This window comes from Oncorhynchus tshawytscha, linkage group LG28 (assembly GCF_018296145.1).
Source record: "Oncorhynchus tshawytscha isolate Ot180627B linkage group LG28, Otsh_v2.0, whole genome shotgun sequence".
In the NCBI taxonomy this organism is placed as follows: Eukaryota; Metazoa; Chordata; class Actinopteri; order Salmoniformes; family Salmonidae; genus Oncorhynchus; species Oncorhynchus tshawytscha.
Window position 1 is genome coordinate 28,367,856 of NC_056456.1, and position 21,864 is coordinate 28,389,719.

Sequence of the window (21,864 nt, forward strand, 5' to 3'; positions counted from 1 at the left end):
AATCTAAGGGGCTCAAAAACCTACGTTAAAAAATGTTAGCTGACATGGTCTAGTTGATCTGGACATTTCTGACAAGCTATAAATAGCTCTCTAAGGTAGACAATGACTAACATGACAATAGGAACTGATGATGCGCTACCAAATATCGAAATTCCACCTTGTGCATTCTACTACTACAACTTTTAAGAGTACGTTTAAAGCTGGATTGAGTTCCTTTAAAAAAAGGGTTTTGGTGGGAGTACGGAGAAATAGCCCCTCTTGTTCCGAGACACTGATTTAAGGATTTGGGGAAGATGAGCTGATACTAGGTCATTGCCGAACTGCAACTTCAGACCGATGTGTGTCAGTGTGGGACAGAACAGACATGAGCAGGGTACAGGCATTGTTGTTATGGACAGTGTTATAAGGATGAAAGGCAGATGTTGTCATCAGATAGCCCAGAGACCATAGGGCCAGGAGTTTTCCCTGACCACAGCCATATACACTGAGTATACAAAACATTAAGAACTCCTGCTCTTTCCATGACATAGACTGACCAGGTGAATCCAGGTGAAAGTTATGATCCCTTATTGATGTCACCTGTTAAATCCACTTCAGTCAGTGTAGATGAAGGAGAGGAGACAGGTTAAAGAAGGATTTTAAAGCCTTGAGACATGGATTGTGTATGTGTGCCATTGAGGGGTTGAATGTGCAAGACAAAATATTTAAGTGCCTTTGAATTTTTTTACTTAACGAGGAAAGTCAGCTAAGAACAAATTCTTATTTTCAAGGATGGTCTAGGAACAGTGGGTTAACTGCCTTGTTCAGGGGCAGAACGACAGATTTGTACCTTGTCAGCTCAGGGGTTTGAACTTGCAACCTTCTGGTTACTAGTCCAATGCTCTAACCACTAGGCTACCCTGCCACCCCAATGGGTTATAGTAGTAGGTGCTGCACTGGTTTGTGTCAAGAACGGACACACTGCTGGATTTTTCACGTTCAACAGTTTCCCGTGTGTATCAAGAATGGTCCACCACCCAAAAGACATCCAGCCAACTAGACACAACTGTGGGAAGCTTTGGAGTCAACATGGGCCACCATCCCTGTGGAATGCTTTTGACACCTCGTAGAGTCCATGCCCCGACAAACTGAGGATGTTCTGAGGGCAAATGGGGGTGCAACTCAATATTAGGAAGGTGTTCCTAATGTCTGGTATAGTCAGTGTAGATAGATGTCTCTTCAGGAAAAACTCCAGGCACTCGTTATAACCTAAAGAGTAGATATGGGCAGGCCACAGACATGGCTGGGTACATGTCATTTCAGGTCAGGCAGGGGAAATTTCACCAGAAAATGTGATTCTCTTTAAACCCCAAAATATAATTTCCCCTCAACATTTAGCTACATTTAAAATGTCCAAAAATCCTAAAAGCAATCCTGTATAAAAAGTAAAAGCTATTTCATAAACAGCGAGCAAGAGCCCTATACTTATGCTTGGATAAGTATCTTTCCTGTGGAAGATTATCTTGTGTAGGTTAAGCCACAAGGTTCCTTTTTAAAGCAGCCTGGTTAGGGAGCCTTTTTCAGGCTCGGCTCTCGCCCTCCATACTAAACCACTGAGAGCCTCTGACTAATGCAAAACTAAATTGGATATGACTCTCAGCTGGTTTCCTAGTGAAATGCCCTATATGTTAGTCCTCTCTCTCTGTTTCCTCCTGTTTTCCTCTCCTTTCCAGTTCTTCTCATGATAATATAGAACATTATTATATATTATATTATTATTATAGCACACATTATTATCAAATCCTATCCTTTTCTATATTGCATAGTCACAGCATATAAATCATTGCTTATCTGATTATGGTTGTAAATTGATATCGATGATTCCGTTTACATAATGCATAGAGAACAACATGGCACCCCAGTAAAAGGACTACCATACGTTGTTATCAGGTAACTATTGTATATAATACGGAAACAACCAGTTATACGGTGGTGCCACAGTACTGTAGTAAATTCATAAATATCTACCAATATATCAAGAAAAAACCTATTGACTGATCCTCTGGCTTTTGAAATGAAAGTGCATGGGTGCCTGACGCTTCGGAGCAGTGAACTCCACCATGAGCTCTGAATTACTGCAGTTTCCCTCAAAGTCAAACATGCAATTACTCTCTCAACGACTCTTATTCTGGCTCTATGTTAAGTTCAAATACAGCTGTTCAAAGGCCACATACTGTATATAGTAGACTAAAAACACAGAACGACAGCACACTTCAGAGAATTACAACTGTTCAGAATGAAGGAGGATAGGGAAACAGATATAAGAATAACTGTTCAGAATGAAGGAGGATAGGGAAACAGATATATGGATAACTGTTCAGAATGAAGGAGGATAGGGAAACAGATAGAAGAATAACTGTTCAGAATGAAGGAGGATAGGGAAACAGATATATGGATAACTGTTCAGAATGAAGGAGGATAGGGAAACAGATATATGAATAACTGTTCAGAATGAAGGAGGATAGGGAAACAGATATAAGAATAACTGTTCAGAATGAAGGAGGATAGGGAAACAGATATATGGATAACTGTTCAGAATGAAGGAGGATAGGGAAACAGATATATGGATAACTGTTCAGAATGAAGGAGGATAGGGAAACAGATATAAGGATAACTGTTCAGAATGAAGGAGGATAGGGAAACAGATATATGGATAACTGTTCAGAATGAAGGAGGATAGGGAAACAGATATATGGATAACTGTTCAGAATGAAGGAGGATAGGGAAACAGATATATGAATAACTGTTCAGAATGAAGGAGGATAGGGAAACAGATATATGGATAACTGTTCAGAATGAAGGAGGATAGGGAAACAGATATAAGGATAACTGTTCAGAATGAAGGAGGATAGATATATGGATAACTGTTCAGAATGAAGGAGGATAGGGAAACAGATATATGGATAACTGTTCAGAATGAAGGAGGATAGGGAAACAGATATATGGATAACTGTTCAGAATGAAGGAGGATAGGGAAACAGATATATGGATAACTGTTCAGAATGAAGGAGGATAGGGAAACAGATATATGGATAGAGGCCCAACTCATCTTCTGACCTATATAATGTGTAAGTATGGATAGAGGCCCAACTCATCTTCTGACCTATATAATGTGTAAGTATGGATAGAGGCACAACTCATCTTCTGACCTATATAATGTGTAAGTATGGATAGAGGCACAACTCATCTTCTGACCTATATAATGTGTAAGTATGGATAGAGGCCCAACTCATCATCTGACCTATATAATGTGTAAGTATGGATAGAGGCCCAACTCATCTTCTGACCTATATAATGTGTAAGTATGGATAGAGGCCCAACTCATCTTCTGACCTATATAATGTGTAAGTATGGATAGAGGCCCAACTCATCTTCTGACCTATATAATGTGTAAGTATGGATAGAGGCCCAACTCATCTTCTGACCTATATAATGTGTAAGTATGGATAGATCTTTCAATAAAGATCTGGACTTCAAACAATAACAAAGCGGTCACCCCGCCACTGAATTTGGTCAATGACTGAGGGTTGGCACAGGTGGAAATATAACCTCTCTCAAATTCATAGACATAGACGCAAGTACTGACCATCCATGAGATCAAATGTATAGTTTTAGCCATGTTTTGTGGCTTTACAGTGTTTGTTTACAAACAATGGAGTAAAAAGAGAACGGCTCTGCTCTGCAGTATACTCTGTAACAGTAGCCAATACACTGAGCGTACAAAACATTAAGAACTACTTCCTAATATTGAGCTGCAATCTCCCCCCCAGCCTCAACTAGTCGGGGCATGGACTGGCCCATGTTGGGAGATCCATGTTGACTCCAATGCTTGCCACAGTTGTGTCAAGTTGGCTGGATGTCCTTTGAGTGGTGGACCGTTCTTGATACACATGGGAAACTGTTCAGCGTGAAAAACCCAGCAGCTTTGCAGTTCTTGACACGAACGGGTGAGCCTGGCACCTACTACCATACCCCGTTCAAAGGCACTTAAATATTTTGCCTTGCCCATTCACCCTCTGAATGGCACACATACACAATCCATGTCTTAATTGTCTCAAGGCTTAAAAATCCTTCTTTAACCTGTCTCCCTTCATCTACACTGACTGAAGTGTATTTAACAAGTGACATCAATAAGGGATCATAGCTTTCACCTGGATTCACCTGGTCAGTCTGTCATGGACAGAGCACAGCCTGAAGATGTACTGTAACTGGGTGTTGTTGCTATAGGACTATATGACAGAGAGCATAATACGTAGTATGAGAGTAGTAGATAGTACTATAGTATGATAACGATTGGCAGGTGCACGCACGCACACACACACAAACGCACACAACATATATACACACACAGCAGACACACACACACACACCCACAAAGAACACATACCAAGGTAGTCATTTGACAGAAACACCAGCTAAGACAATATCTAAGAAGAAATGCAATATATAAATCACGGTTATGGTAAAGACAGTCTAAACACACAACACATATTAATGTAGTCAACCATGTTATCCACAGTAGTCAACTATGTTAACCACAGTAGTCAACCATGTTAACCACAGTAGTCAATCATGTTAACCACAGTAGTCAATCATGTTAACCACAGTAGTCAACCATGTTAACCACAGTAGTCAACCATGTTAACCACAGTAGGCAATCATGTTATCCACAGTGGTCAACCATGTTAACCACAGTAGTCAACCATGTTAACCACAGTAGTCAATCATGTTAACCACAGTAGTCAATCATGTTAACCACAGTAGTCAACCATGTTATCCACAGTAGTCAATCATGTTAACCACAGTAGTCAACCATGTTAACCACAGTAGTCAACCATGTTAACCACAGTAGTCAACCATGTTAACCACAGTAGTCAATCATGTTAACCACAGTAGTCAATCATGTTAATACTATAATAAAGCTATTCTTAAAATCTCTCCAAAAACTCCAGCCACCACAAAAGTCACTTAATCCAAACACTAAATAAACAGAGGGAAGAATTATCTTCATGTGAAAATGATGGCAATATGTTTTGCTTGGAGATTAAACCAAACAATTAGGCTATTCTGGATCCGTTATTCACGCCCCATCTGTTTGGATTGTATTCTCAAACCAGGAGCCTAATCACTCTTTCATATCTTTGGGCACACTCAAGCCAGGGAAGTGTGTGTGTGAGTGTGTGTCATCGCTCTGTGTGTGTGCGTGCGTTCCCGCGCGTGTGCGGGTGCATCCGCCTTTGTCGGACGGATCCCAATCACCATTCAGTGCCAGAGAAGTGTGCGATACGGACAGGGTGAAACACGGATAACGGCGCCAAACTGGAACCAACAGACGTCCAGATTTTATGATCATTATGTTCAGCGACTTAATTAGCTGATCCTTTGGCTTTGTCTATGCAACACTACATCCACCACAATGCCAGGGAGAAGTAGCTAATTATATAGGATTGAGGCAGTGTGTTTTGTATCACATCTTGCAGAAGTTGGAAGTTGCCTTTGTGTTAGCGTCATAAGATCTGAATCTGATCACCCTGTTGCTGGAGAACTTATATTCTATTTGTAGGTTTAAAAAGACTTCAAAAGTTTGTCATTTCCAAACTTGATTTGCCCTTCCGAAAAATGTATCAACCACTAGAAAAATGTCCATAATTATAATTTACATAATAATTCACATTTTCCATTGCTGCAGGTTTATTTTCCCGCTGTAGGAGACTGGATCAAATTAAGATCTGACACCTGAATGGTTGAGAAAACCATATTAGAATCATTGTTGACAAAGTGAACACAGTCACAAAGATGTTAAACACACACAGGTGATTTTGACCGCTGACTTTTCAATGCAGGGATGCTGAATTTATGAATGTCACACTGTGCCATATCATCCATTCACTGTCATTTTCCAAATGTTCTGACACTCGTTGACAGAACGATCTAACTCGATCTCTGCTAACGTGCTCAAGATCACAGACACAGTAAAAAAAACTATTCCACAGTTACCTCAGCCAAAAGGAAATCCCTTTGACCATTCAAAAAGTCAGTTCCAGTTTCATTTGTAGTACCTAAAGCTAGAATCCTTAATTGAAACAATAACAAAGCAAATCAAATCAAAATGGCATTGACAAATAATACAGTAGAATAGAATACAGTATATACAGCTGAAGTCGGAAGTTTACGTACACTTAGGTTGGAGTCATTAAAACTCGTTTTTCAACCACTCCACAAACTTCTTATTAAAAAAACAATAGTTTTGGCAAGCCGGTTAGGACATCTATTTTAATGCATGACACAAGGAATTTTTCCAACAATTGTTTACAGACAGAATATTTCACTTATAAATCACAATTCCAGTGGGTCAGAAGTTGACATACACTAAATTGACTGTGCCTTTAAACAGCTTGGAAAATTACAGAAAATTATGTCATGACTTTAGAAGCTGCTGATAGGCTAATTGACATCATTGGTGATGGCCCAGCCAGAATGGTGCCGGGAAAATAACCTCTTCCTCAACATCAACAAAACAAAGGAGCTGATCGTGGACTTCAGAAAACAGCAGAGGGAGCACCCCCCTATCCACATCGACAGGACTGCAGTGAAAAACAGCTTCTATCTCAAGGTCATCAGGCTGTTAAATAGCCATCACTAGCCGGCTACCACCCGGTTACTCAAACCTGCACCTTGGAGGCTTCTGCCCTATATACATAGACATTGAATCACTGGCCACTTTAATGATGGAACACTCGTCACTTTAATAATGTTCACATACTGCTTTACTCATCTCAGATGCAAAGTTGAAGTCGGAAGTTTACGTACACTTAGGTTGGAGTCATTAAAACTAGTTTTTCAACCACTCCACAAATTTCTTGCTAACAAACTATAGTTTTAGCAAGTTGGTTAGGACATATATTTTGTGCATGACACAAGTCATTTTTCCAACAATTGTTTACAGACAGATTATTTCACTTATAATTCACTGTATCACAATTTCAGTGGGTCAGAAGTTTACATACACTAAGTTGACTGTGCCTTTAAACAGCTTGGAAAATTACAGAAAATTATGTCATGACTTTAGAAGCTGCTGATAGGCTAATTGACATCATTTGAGTCAATTTGTGTACCTGTGGATGTATTTCATGGCCTATCTTCAAACTTAGTGCCTCTTTGCTTGACATCATGGGAAAATCAAAAGAAATCAGCCAAGACCTCAGAAAAGAATTGCTGACATCCACAAGTCTGGTTCATCCCTGGGAGCAACTTCCAAACGCCTGAAGGTACCACGTTCATCTGTACAAACAATAGTGCTCAAGTATAAACACCATGGGACCACTCAGTTGTCATAGCGCTCAGGAAGGACACGCGTTCTGTCTCCTAGAGATGAACGTACTTTGGTGCGAAAAGTGCAAATCAATCCCAGAACAACAGCAATATACCTTGTGAAGATGCTGGAGGAAATAGGTACAAAAGTATCTATATCCACAGTAAAACAAGTCCTATATCGACATAACCTGAAAGGCTGCTCAGCAAGGAAGAAGCCACTGCTCCAAAACCTCCATAAAAAAAACAGACTACGGTTTGCAACTGCACATGGGGACAAAGATTGTACTTTTTATGCTCTGGTCTGATGAAACAAAAATAGAATTGTTTTGGCCATAATGACCATTGTTATGTTTGGAGGAAAAAGGGGGAGGCTGACAAGCACAAGAACACCATCCCAACCGTGAAATCCGGGGGTGGCAGCATCATGTTTTAGGGGTGCTTTGCTGCAGGAGGGACTGGTGCACTTCACAAAATAGGTGGCATCATGAGGAGGGAACATTATGTGAATATATTGAAGCAACATCTCAAGACATCAGTCAGGAAGTTAAATCTTGGTCGCAAATGGGTCTTCCAAATGGACAATGACCCCAAGCATACTTCCAAAGTAGGGGCAAAATGCCTTAAGGACAACAAAGTCCAGGTATTGGAGTGGCCATCACAAAAGCTTGACCTCAATCCCATAGAACATTTGTGGGCAGAACTGAAAAAAACATGTGCAAGCAAGGAGGCCTACAAACCTGACTCAGTTACAGGAATGGCTAAACAATAGTCAATGAACTGCATTCTGACGTAGGTATTCCTCTTGTCCAGATGCGATAGGGAAGTGTGCACTGCGATTGCGATAGTATTGTCTGTAGATCTATTGGGCGTTAGGCAAATTGAAGTGGGTCTAGGGTGTCAGGTAAGGTGGAGGTGATATGATCCTTAACTAGCCTCTCAAACCACTTCATGATTACAGAATTGAGTGCTACGGCAGTCACACCGCCTCTCTTTTAGTAAAAATCGGAGGAATGAGCCTGGAGAAATGTAACCACTGATGTTGCATTCATATGTTATATTCTTCAAGAATCAAAAATGGATGTAGCAACTAAGGATTCTAGCTTCAAAACATGAGAAATTCATAACATCCCAAATCCGCACCTAACCTGACATAACATCATCAGGTGATGATTCAGCTCAGTTCCATTCTATGTCATGTTGTTCCATGAGTCAAACAACAATCAGAAACAGGCTGTCTTCCTATTGTAATGCTTAGTGGAAAAACTCAGCAATACGTCAAGCCACCAACGGACATGGATCAACAACCCAATAACCTCTGATATGAATCATGTCCTTTTTAATCTTAATGACTAATCAGAATCAGATAAACTTCTGATAGCAACCTGTGTGTGTGTGTGTGTGTGTGTGTGTGTGTGTGTGTGTGTGTGTGTGTGTGTGTGTGTGTGTGTGTGTGTGTGTGTGTGTGTGTGTGTGTGTGTGTGTGTGTGCGTGTGTGTGTTTACAGTAGCACCACAGTACCATCATAGCTAGCCCTCTGAGTTTCTCTATCTGTCGATAGGCACACGATGCGCAATTAAATCCTTCATTGCTGTTGGGCTGAAACTGTCAATCAGAGGGCCCAAGCCTTTCGACAGCGCCCAGTGAACCATGGACCGCTGGCCGCAGCACAGGGACACACAGCGTCCCTGCTATTGTTACCAGCAAGCACGAATTCAACGCAATTAGGCCCGGCTTTTTAGGAAGCCCTCAGCATAGTGAGCCTCGTGCTCTGCTCTGTGGTAGCTTGTTGAGAAAGAGTGAAAGAGAGAGAGAGAGAGAGACCGACAGACCGACAGACAGACAGACAAATACACAATGAGACAGAGAGAGAGAGAGAGAGAGACCGACAGACAGACAGACAAACAGACAGACAGACAGACAAATACACAATGAGACAGAGAGAGAGAGAGATAGAGAGACAGACAGACTTAGAGAGAGAAACAAACACACAAAGAGACGGAAGAAGACCGAGACAGAGAGAGAAATGTCTCTAATATTTTTTAACTTGTGAGTGTAATGTTTACTGTTAATTTCTGATTGTTTATTTGACTTTTGGTTATTATCTATTTCACTTGCTTTGGAAATGTAAACATATGTTTCCAATGCCAATAAAGCCCTTAAATTGAAATTGAATTGCAAGAGAGAAGAAGACTATATAATACTATATAACCAGGCACAAGACTTATGTAACCAGGCTCATTTTATATTCTATTCTAGTATATCCTATGGATTGAATGGTAATACATAAATAAACACTTTCGAAGCATACTACATTCAGGAAAGTAACGTGAAGTAATTATGTGTCAGAGTTGACCTGATACCAAGCATTACTCATGATGTTAGTAGACAGGAAAAGCATCTAAGCAGAAGGAGCAGCCATAGTGGGCTACTTGTCATGTGTGGATTCTGTACCATTGCTTAAGTGTGAATAGTATGCATAGCACCCAGTGTAGGTTAAGTGAGAGCATTGCACTTACACTTACAGTGCTTAGCAACCAACACAACATGCATGTTGATTACGTACGTGAAGCTATACAACCCAGGTTTGATTTAGAGGGTGTGACTGAAGACTTTAACATACAACACATGTTACTTGCATAAACCCTGCACATATCAAATCAAAGCAAATTGGTCACATACATATATTTAGCAGATGTTATTGTGGGTGTATACAAATGTATTTTGTTCCTAGCTCCAACAGTGTAGTAGTATCTAACAACACACAAATCTAAAGTAAAATTGGAATTAAAGAAATGTATCAAAATTAGGATGAGCAATGTCAGAGTGGCATTGATTAAAACACAGTAGAATAGAATACAGTATATACAGTACAGTTGAAGACAGAAGTTTACATACACCTCAGCCAAATACATTTAAACTCAGTTTTTCAATTCCTGATGTTTAATTCTAGTAGAAATTCCCCGTTTTAGGTCAGTTAGGATCACCACTTTATTTTAAGAATTTGAAATGTCAGAATAATAGTAGAGAAAATGATTTATTTCAGCTTTTATTTCTTTCATCACATTCCCAGTGGGTCAAAAGTTTACATACACTCAATTAGTATTTGGTAGCATTGCCTTTAAATTGTTTTACTTGGGTCAAACGTTTTGGGTAGCCTTCCACAAGCTTCCCACAATAAGTTGGGTGAATTTTGGCCCATTCCTCCTGACAGAGCTGGTGTAACTGAGTTAGGTTTGTAGGCCTCCTTGCTCGCACACGCTTTTTCAGTTCAGTTTTTTCAGTTAGGATTGAGGTCAAGACTTTGTGATGGCCACTCCAATAGCTTGACTTTGTTGTCCTTACGCCATTTTGCCCCTGCTTTGGAAGTATGCTTGGGGTCATTGTCCATTTGGAAGACTCATTTGCAACCAAGCTTTAAATTCCTGACTGATGTCTTGGGATGTTGCTTCAATATATCCACATGATTTTCCATCCTCATGATGCCACCTATTTTGGGAAGTGCACCTGTCCCTCCTGCAGCTAAGCACCCCCACAACATGATGCTGCCACCCCCATGCTTCCCTTTTCCTCTAAACATAACGATGGTCATTATGGCCAAAACAGTTCTATTTTTGTTTCATCAGACCAGAGGTCAATTCCCCAAAAAGTACAATCTTTGTCCCCATGTGCAGTTGCAAACCGTAGTCTGGCTTTTTTATGGCGGTTTTGGAGCAGTGGCTTCTTCCTTGCTGAGCGGCCTTTCAGGTTATGTCGATGTAGGACTCGTTTTACTGTGGATATAGATACTTTTGTACCTGTTTCCTCCAGCATCTTCACAAGGTCCTTTGCTGTTGTTCTGGAATTGACTTGCACTTTTCACACCAAAGTACGTTCATCTCTAGGAGACAGAACGCGTGTCCTTCCTGAGCGGTATGACCGCTGCGTGGTCCCATGGTGTTCATACTTGCGTACTATTGTTAGTACAGATGAATGTGGTACCTTCAGGCATTTGGAAATTGCTCCCAAGGATGAACCAGACTTGTGGAGGTCTACAATATTTTTCTGAGGTCTTGGCTGATTTCTTTTGATTATCCCATGATGTCAAGCAAGGAGGCACTGAGTTTGAAGGTAGGCCTTGAAATACATCCACAGGTACACCTCCAATTGACTCAAATTATGTCAGTTAGCCTATCAGAAGCTTCTAAAGCCATGACATAATTTTCTGTAATTTTCCAAGCTGTTTAAAGGCACAGGCAACTTAGTGTATGTAAACTTCTGACCCACTGGAATTGTGATACAGTGAATTATAAGTGAAATAATCTGTCTGTAAACAATTGTTGGAAAAATGACTTGTGTCATGCACAAAATATATGTCCTAACCAACTTGCCAAAACTATAGTTTGTTAGCAAGAAATTTGTGGAGTGGTTGAAAAACTAGTTTTAATGACTCCAACCTAAGTGTACGTAAACTTCCGACTTCAACTTTGCATCTGAGATGAGTAAAGCAGTATGTGAACATTATTAAAGTGACGAGTGTTCCATCATTAAAGTGGCCAGTGATTCAATGTCTATGTATATAGGGCAGAAGCCTCCAAGGTGCAGGTTTGAGTAACCGGGTGGTAGCCGGCTAGTGATGGCTATTTAACAGCCTGATGACCTTGAGATAGAAGCTGTTTTTCACTGCAGTCCTGTCGATGTGGATAGGGGCGTGCTCCCTCTGCTGTTTTCTGAAGTCCACGATCAGCTCCTTTGTTTTGTTGATGTTGAGGAAGAGGTTATTTTCCTGGCACCATTCTGGCTGGGCCATCACCTCCTCCCTGTAGGCTGTCTACTACTGTTGTGTCATCTGCAAACGTGATGATTGAGTTGGAGGCGTGCGTGGCCACACAGTCATGGGTGAACAGGCAGTACAGGAGGGGGCTGAGCACGCATCCTTGTGGATCAGTGAAGTGGAGGTGTTGTTTCCTACCTTCACCACCTGAGGGGCGTCCCGTCAGGAAGTCCAGGACCCAGATGCACAGGCCGGGGTTTAGACCCAGGGCCCCAAGCTTAATGATGAGCTTGGAGGGTACTATTTTGAAGGCTGAGCTATAGTCAATGAACAGCATTCTTACATAGGTATTCATCTTTGTTCAAATAGGATAGAGCAGTGTGCAGTGTGATGGCGATTGCATCGTCTGTGGATCTGTTGGGGTGGTATGCAAACTGAAGTGGGTCGAGGGAGTCAGTTAAGGTGGAGGTGATATGATCCTTAACTAGCCTCTCAAAGCACTTCATGATGACAGAAGTGAGTGCTACGGGGCGATAGTCATTGAGGTCAGTTACCTTTGCTTTCTTCGTTACAGGAACAATGGTGGACATCGTGAAGCAAGTGGGGACAGCAGACTGGGATAGGGAAAGATTTAATATGTCCGTAAACACTCCAGCCAGCTGGTCTGCACATGCTCTGAGGACACGGCTAGGGATCCCGTCTGGGCTGGCAGCCTTGTGAGGGTTAACACGCTTAAATGTCTTACACACGTCGGTCACGGAGAAAGGGGGCCCACAGTCCTTGGGAGCGGGCAAAGAAGGTGTTTAGCTTCTCCAGGAGCAAGATCGTTGTGTCCTCGACGTTGCTGGTTTCCCCTTTGTAATCCGTGATAGTCTGTAGACCCTGCCACATACGTCTCGTGTCTGAGCCGTTGAATTGCAACTCCACTTTATCTCTGTACTGACGTTATGCCTGTTTGATAACTACACTGTTTGTATTCGATCATATTCCCAGTCACCTTGCCATGGTTAAATACGGGGGTTCACAGCGAATGCTGCCGTCTAGCCAAGGTTTCTGGTTTGGGTAGGTTTTAATAGTCACAGTGGGAACAACATCGCTTATGCATTTCCTGATGAACTCAGTCACCGTGTCCGTGTATACATCAAAACAATCTTGAAGCATGGATTCCGATTGGTCAGACCAGTGTTGCATAGACCTTAGCACGAGTACTTCCTGTTTGAGTTTCTACCTACAGGAAGGGAGGAGCAAAATGGAGTCGTGAACTGATTTGCCCTGAGGGAGGGCTGTGGAGAGCCTTGTAGGCATCCCGGAAGGGGGAGTAGCAGTGATCAAGTGTTTTAGCAGTGTGAGTACTACAGTCAATGTGTTGATAGAACTTCGGTGGCGTTTTCCTCAAATTTGCTTTGTTAAAATCCCCAGCTATAATAAATGCGGCCTCAGGATATGTGGTTTCCAGTTTGCACAAAGTCCAGTGTAGCTCCTTGAGGTTATCGGCTTGAGGAGGAATATACACGGCTGTGACTATAACCGAAGAGAATTATCTTGGGAGGTAATACGGTCGGCATTTGATTGTGAGATATTCTAGGTTGGGTGAACAAAAGGACTTGAGTTTCTGTACGTTATCTCACACCATGAGTAGTTAATCATGAAACATACACCCCGCCTTTCTTCTTCCCGGAGAGTTCTTTATTCCTGTTTGCGCAATGTACTGAGAACCCAGCTTGCTGTATGGACAGGGACAGTATTTCCGGAGAGAGCCATGATACCGTGAAACAGAGTATGTCACAGTCCCTGATGTCTCTCTGGAAGGAGAATGTATCAACCGAGAGGGATAGGCTACTCCATGACCCGTGTTCATGAGGCGTCTCAAAGTAAGAGTGCTGATCTAGGATCAGGTTCCACCAGTCCATATAATCTTATTCATTATGATCTAAAATGCAACACTGATCCTAGATCAGCACTTCTACCCTGATATGCTTCGTGAATCTGGCCCTGGGACTGAGGAGGATTCCCTCAAAGACAACTGCTGTCTTACTTTACATGTGTGCCTACAATGCCTCCTTTAAAACCACTGTGCATCCCTGGGCAGTTTTTAGTTTACGGGTTGGTGAAGATCATTGGTCTACATCTACAGGTTGGAGTCAGTAGTCAAGCATTCTAACGTATGAAATGTTGTTGATGTTTCTAATCTCTGTCAATGTCATTGCCTAAAGACAAAGGCACATTTCCACAATGTGTGGATTAGAATCTGTCTATATAGTATGTTGATCCACAAACTTGAGTTTGTTGTTGACAGAAGCTGTTGACTCTAGCCATAACCAGGTAGATATCCCTCAGTGTAAGGTCACAGCTTATGAAGCCTTAAAAAAGGTTTATAATAGGCTTCTGAAGCTTTATAACATGCTTATGAATCACAAAGTAACATTCATACAGCAATTTACTGTTCACAAAAGACGACAGGGTTATCTTATGAATGTGTCCATGTTGTACAGTAAATATATCTTAGTTGGGATCTGGATTCTGTGATTGGCAGATTTACAGCATTGCTTTGAAGTAGTGAAAAGAACAAACCAGATTGATATCGAGGTATGTAGTCGGGTTTACATTCATCTTCCTCTCAACACATTTAGAACAGTGCATTACACACAACTTAGGCATAGCCTCCAGGTAAGTGTAAATGGAATGTAAGGTTTCTCCTGCATAGGAAACTGAGGCACCACCTAAGCCATTTTTTGAGTCAGGACAAACCCTGGAATGTTACTGTAGTATAACTTCATTGAATCAGAGACTACTGCTGCCACAGCGATGTACATTGCCGTGAAAGAAAATATCCCCTTTCTGATATTTTTGTTACTGAAGATCTTCAACCAAAACCTAATATTACATACCTGAGTTTACAAATAACAAAAAAATTGATACTTATTTTATTTATTTAATTAACAAAGTTATGCAACAACCAGTTCCCCCGTGTGAAAAAGTAATTGCCCCATTACACTCAATAACTGGTTGTTGTGGCACCTTCAGCTACAATGACTGCAACCAAATGCTTCCTGTAGTTGTTGATCAGTCTCTCATGTCGCTGTGGAGGACTTTTGGCCCACTCCTCCATGCAGAACTGCTTTAACTCAGCAACATTTGTGGGTTTTCAAGCATGAACTGTTCGTTTCAAGTCCTGCCACAACATCTCAATTGGGATTAGGTCTGGACTTTGACTCGGTCATTCTAAAACTTTAAATGTGTTGCTTTTTAACCATTTTCATGTAGACTTGATTGTGTGTTTTGGATCATTGTCAAAAATATGCAAAACAAAACAAGTAGAAATACTTTTTCATAGCAAGTTAAACAAGGAGGTCTGGAACTATTGTCCTACATCAATCAGTAAGTTGCCTTACAAAGATTACTATGCTTGACAGCTACTAGGAGCTCAACATTCTCTCTGTAGGTAGGATGAGAAATGTCAATGCCATAAATGGACCAGAAATGTAAATATAGATGCAGATAATATTCAAAACGTGAGCCAGCTCTCTGTGGATGAGGCTGACAATGAGCCTAACTGCCGTGCTTTTGTGCTCCCTGCCTGTTCTAGGCCTGTGCTGTGCAGACCTGGGTTAAAATACAATTTGAAATCATATCAAATACTTTATCTGCTGCTCGACTGAACTTGCCTGGCTTAATGGACCAATAGAATAGTCCCAAAACTGTAAACACTGCTCTTCTGGCACTCCTAGAAAGCTAGAGTAAACGCTCAAAGATATCAAATAGTATTTGAACCCAGGTCTGTGGCGCTGTGTGTGCTTGGTTAGTAAACACAAAGGACAGAGTATTAATGTCGGGGTCGACTTCCCAGAGCCCCTCAGAGTTCCAGGACCACCAAAGAGCTCAGTAATTTGGACTTAATTTAAAATGCCTGAGGCTAAGACAAACGCACAGACACACACGTAGAGAGATGACACACATGCACACACACAGAGCAATGATACAAACACTCACACTCATACAGAACGATGACACACACATGCACACAAACACACAGACAGACAAAGACACCACAGTGTCAGTACAACTGAGTAAAGTCCATGACAAGAATGCAGAACTGACATATCAGATTTATCATCTTAGATGAGAACCAGGAAGCAAAATGGCTGCAACCAGGGCATGTTGTAGAGTGTTACATGAAGCCATATTTCTTCAACCATCTCAGAATCAATGAAAACTGTCACAAAAACAAAAGTTACCCAGTCATCAATAAAAGCTCAGTCATAAAGTCATTCAGTCTTTCTGCAATTCTAGAAAATAAGAGCAAACAACCCCATCTCCCATAGCAACTCCGATTAGATGATGTTATTACATTACAGTATCATAATCATAACAAGACATCAAATTATGGACCACTCTCTCTTTCCTCAATTACTTTGCATCAACTAAATGGCAAGTGATCGTGAACTGATGTTCATGAATAATATTTTAGACGAGGGAGTCGGACAGAATAGCTAATCAAACAGCCAATCTACTGTCAAGAGAAATGGGCCTGAATCAAACCAAAATTCTGAATTAAACTAGAGGTGAATAAAACCTCTGCTTAGACATAGCAGCAGTCACAACAGTGATCCCCGGACAAAAATATTTTAAGTATTAGATGAATTGTTGCAGATAACAGTGCAGTCAGTATAGGACTGCCTCTATCTCTGGGTATTCACACATACAGATACCTCAAACAGCAGCACACAGGCCATCTCTGTCTGTTTGCACTGGACATACCTCACTCCCCTCTCACAATCACATCTCTCTTTCACCCCCCCTCCTCTCTCTCTCTCTCTCTCTCTCTCTCTCTACCACACAGATTTATATCTCACTCTCTTTCATTCCCTCTGTCTGTATTTCTCTTGCTCTACACCCTCACTCTCTCCCTCTCTCTACCACACCCTCTCTCTCATTCCCTCTGATTCTCTCACTTTCCTCTCTCTCTCTCTCTCTCTCTCTCCCTCCCTCCCTCTCTCTCTCTCTCTCGCTCTCTCTCTCTCTCTCTCTCTACCTCTATGAACCTCCCTACCCCCCATTTCATTACTCTGAATGCTAAAATGGAAAATCTTGGATAGTGTTTACACTACATGGACTTTCTCCACCAGTACAATTCAATATTTCGGATTATATCTATAGGACTTCCTCCATCTCTCTTTCTCTCTTCATCTCCCTCTCTTACATTTTCATTGCAGATACTTATGAGATCTTCTATAAAAAAGACAGAGCAGTGAATCAAAAGGCATAGGAGAAATAGTACAACCCCCACTCTGCTCTAACCCTCCCTCCCTCCCTTCAACATCCCTACCCCCATACGGTCTCTCTCTCTTTCGCTCTCTCTCCCTCACACACACACACGCACACACACGCGCGCGCACACACACACGCGCGCACACACACACACGCACACACGCACGCATACACACACACACGCGCGCACACACACACACACATGCACACACACGCACGCACGCACACACACACACACACATACACACACACACATATACACACACACACACATAAACACACACACACACATACACACACACACACACACACATGCACACACACACACACACACACACACACACACACACACACACACACACACACATACACACATATACACACACACACACATATACACACACACACACACACAGAATAGTATTATTATGCAGGACAGGCCTTCTTCAGACAATCTTAATGTGAAAGTCAATTTAAACTGTGTGTTTGAAAGCAGACTGTAAATAACAAAGGTTTTATTATAGTGAGATGATGTGTATAAACAAGACAAGGGTTCAGTTACAGTGCGTAATAGAGGCACAGCTACTTCACATAACCAGAGGTATAGGATTGCATTGAACATAAGGCATTTTTGTAATGGTTATTATATCCTAAACCCTGTAAGTGAGGCAATCACATAGAAACAACAGCCCATGTTGTCATCAACTGAGATAAAAACTAAGTTGAGCACTTTGAAAGCAACTTCACTGACAGTGATGCGCTGCGTTCATCACCAGTTTGTTTATACGTACTGACAAAGGATAAAACAAGCAATCATTTTTTTCTATAATATATGACATTAAATAACTATACATGTTGTGCACGAGTGTTTGTTACTGTTATCACTGCTTTCAAATGAATGGACAGAAAGTCGTTTTATTTCAGGGCAATACGTAACGGCTATAAACAGTGTTCACTCTCTGAACAGCGTTTTTACGCATCTCAGTAACATTGTGAACAATGAAAGAAATAACCTAGGTTTCTATAACCTTGTCCAGATGCGACTCACCTTATTGCAGTACGGGGAATCGGTATACTGCAAGGGTCCCAATCGGGAAGAATCTGTTGCTGATAAAGACTGTGGTGGAGGTGGATATACTCTCACGTCCATTTCAGTAAAACATCAATCTCCACACAAGCTTTTCCACTCAGGCTTCTACTTTCGATTCCTCAAAAGTTGAAGGCTCTATAAAGACTGATGGACGAAGTCGGAAAAAGTGTAGGGTTTGAATCTAAAAATGGCAAACTGTTATGCTCTCACATGCGTTCGCGGTTTTTCAGGAGAAAGAAAAACTTATATTATCAACGCACTATGAACGACGGACTTGGTAAACGGGTAAACGCAGTTAAAATGTTGTAACTTTCAAAATATGTAAGCTATCACTCTATTGTTGAAGAAGTTATTGCGCGTCTTTCTCTTTCTGACAGATGCATTTGCAGCGACAGTAGTTGTTTCTATCCAGCGGCTACCGTCATCTGCAAGCGAATGGGGCATGGTAGGATTGCCTGTTCACTTGTGATTCATACAAAGGACTTTACAGACGGGGCAGGGGCAAGAGTGCGGCTATGGCGACGTGCTCCACCTAGGGGGCGCAATGGGGAATGCAGCGCCTGCGTCGGTTGCATGCCGCAGTAAATTTGTTTTCAGTTTGGATAGGCTATTGGTTTGCTCCTCAATATCTCTTCGACGGAAGGTCCTATCATGATGAGGGTGATATATCTAAAAACAGATGACGATAGAGAGCAAGGTACAGCTTTTTGTGTGCCTTTTTTCCCATTCTGTTTTCAAAAAGTGACTTTCAGTTGGTTTCAAGGGGAGAATAGTATGTGGCTGCTGCCAAGGGAGCGTCTTAAAAGTGCAGTCAGCTGAACATGGTGTTTACAGAAAAACCTTCAATTACATAAAAAAAATGTGATCTTGTTTACTTTTTACCCCTTTTTCGTGATATCCAATTGGTTGTTACAGTCGTGTTCCATCACTGCAACTCCGGTACTGACTCGGGAGAGGCGAAGGTCGAGAGCCATGCGACCTCTGAAGCACAACCCTGCCAGGCCGCACTGCTTCTTGACACACTTCTCACTTAACCCGGAAGCCAGCCACACCAATGAGCCGGAGGAAACACCATACAACTGGCGACCGAAGTCAGCGTGCATGCGCCCAGCCCGCCACAAGGAGTCGCAAGTGCACGAAGGGACAAGGCCAAACTCTCCCCTAACCCAGACGACACTGGGCCAATTGTGTGCCGCCCCATGAGTTTCCCAGTCGCGGTTGGCTGCGACACAGCCTGGGATCAAACCCGGGTCTGTAGTGATGCCTCAAACACTGCGATGCAGTGCCGTAGACCGCTGCGCCAATCGGGAGGCTCCAATATTGTTTATTTTTTATGTCTTTTTTGTTTAAAAAAACTTGCACAAAAAAACATGAATAGGCCTGTTATCTTTCTCACTCATACAAAACCTACTGTAGCTGACTTGCATGACTTACAGAGCTAAAATGACTTGTAGCAAAGTCACTGATGTCCCAAATCACTAAAGTTCCCCCCTGTACTCCCAGTTCACCTACAACTGCGTGGCCACGCACACCTCCAACACCCTCATTAAGTGTTGGAGCTGATCATGGACTACAGGAAACGGAGGGCTGAGCACGCCTCCATTCACATCGATCAGGCTGTACAGGAGCGGGTCGAGAGCTTCAAGTTCCTCTGTGTCCACATCACTAAGGACTTATAATGTACCAAACACACTAACAAAGTCGTGAAAATGGATGACAACACCTCTTCCCCCGCAGGAGATTGAAAAGATTTGTCATGGGTCCTCAGATCCTCAAAAGTTCTACAGCTGCACCATTGGCTGCAACACTGCTTGGTATGGCAACAGCTTGGCATCTGACTGCAAGACGCTACAGAGGGTAATGTGTACGGCCCAGCACATCCCTGGGGCCGAGCTCCATGCCAAACAGGACCTCTATACCAGGCGGTGTCAGAGGCGAGACCTGACCAGGGTGGTTCATTGTCATTCAGCTGTCAAGTCGACATTCTACTGTAAAATCCAAAATGCTCTTCTTCTCTCCTCTTGCTCTCCCTTGGTGGGATGTTCCAAAGATAAGACCTCTGTTGTGGTCCATTTTAATAAGCCAGAAACATGTTGTCCTAAGACAGGATGTAGATTCTTGAGTCAGGTTGACAAAGGACATCCAGCCAACTTGAAACAACTGTGGGAAGCGTTGGAGTCAACATGGGCCAGCATCCCTGTGGAACGCTTTTGACACCTTGTAGAGTCCATGCCCAGACGAATTGAGGCTGTTCTAAGGGCAAAGGGGGTGTAACTCAGTATTAGGAAGGTGTTCCTGATGTTTGGTATACTCAGTGTATATACAGGCTTTAAAGAAACACAAAAAGAGCGAGAGACAGAGCGAGAGAGAGAGAGACAGAGAGAGAGAAATTGTGTGAGAAAGAGAAATTGAATTGTGTGTGAGAGAGAGAGAAAAGTAATAAGATAGATCTGTCTTCTGCTCATTGTAAAGATTATATAAAGAGGCAGAGAGGTCAATATGACCTTTGTACAGTAAGCACCAGCTTAACTCCTTAGTGTAGACTTCCTCTTAGATCTTACCCATAATGCATTGGTTTATATATTGTGTTGTGTAATTGCCCCATTTAGGTCATTTAGGTCATTATACTCATCTGAAGATACAAATTCATACTATATAAAACACTTAGGTAGTAGTCGAGGCAGAGGGACCACTGAGTGACATATGAGTAGATAGATAAAGATTATGATATTGGTCAATGACTGTCAGATAGGATCTTCTAACATTTCCAACAGCATTACTACACAACACAGGACTGACATACATTTTTTTTTAAATCATCACTTTGGTATTATTTTCACAAGTATGTGGTGAATTTTACAAAACTCCAAACTGGTACCACTTGTAATACAGCCAGTTTTACATTCAAGACCTTTCACTGTGCATTCATTTTGTTAGTAGACATCTTTCACCACATAACCATTGATCCAAAACATGAGTTTACTGTGAAATAGGATGAGAATATTGGTTTAATCCCCAAAACACAACATACTGTAATATCTTCCTGAATTTAGTTATTTTAACAACCAGTTAATCCAATCGCAAAATTGTTTAAATACGTGTTTCAACATTGGCCTTTGAATGTAGTATGCTACAGTACTGTAAATTACTGTACATTGCACACTGTTTTCACATTAGGCCATTAAAATTGACTGAACATAAAATGTCCATGATATCTACAGTATGCCATGTGTGATCATTGAAGACATCTTTCACAATGTAATAATCCTATATTTTAGCAAACGCTCTTATCCAGAGCAACTTTCAGTAGTGAGGGTATACATTTTTCATACTGGTCCCCCGTGGGAATCAAACCCACTACCCCGGTGTTGCAAGTGCCATGCTCTACCAACTGAGCTACGCA

General features: G+C 41.8%; 1 protein-coding gene across 2 annotated transcripts in view; it reads right to left on the reverse strand.

The window, feature by feature from the left end:
- The window catches only part of LOC112226369 (thymocyte selection-associated high mobility group box protein TOX-like), a 101,098-nt gene extending 82,169 nt beyond the window's left edge, over positions 1 to 18,929 (reverse strand). The window contains exon 1 of one of the 2 annotated variants that reach the window (XM_042307950.1): positions 18,420 to 18,929. In XM_042307950.1, coding sequence (XP_042163884.1) covers positions 18,420 to 18,521 — 102 coding nt within the window. In that variant the 5' untranslated portion in view covers positions 18,522 to 18,929. The remainder of the gene's footprint in view (positions 1 to 18,419) is intronic. The other variant, XM_042307949.1, reaches the window with a different exon arrangement.
- Positions 18,930 to 21,864: the final 2,935 nt, after the last annotated feature.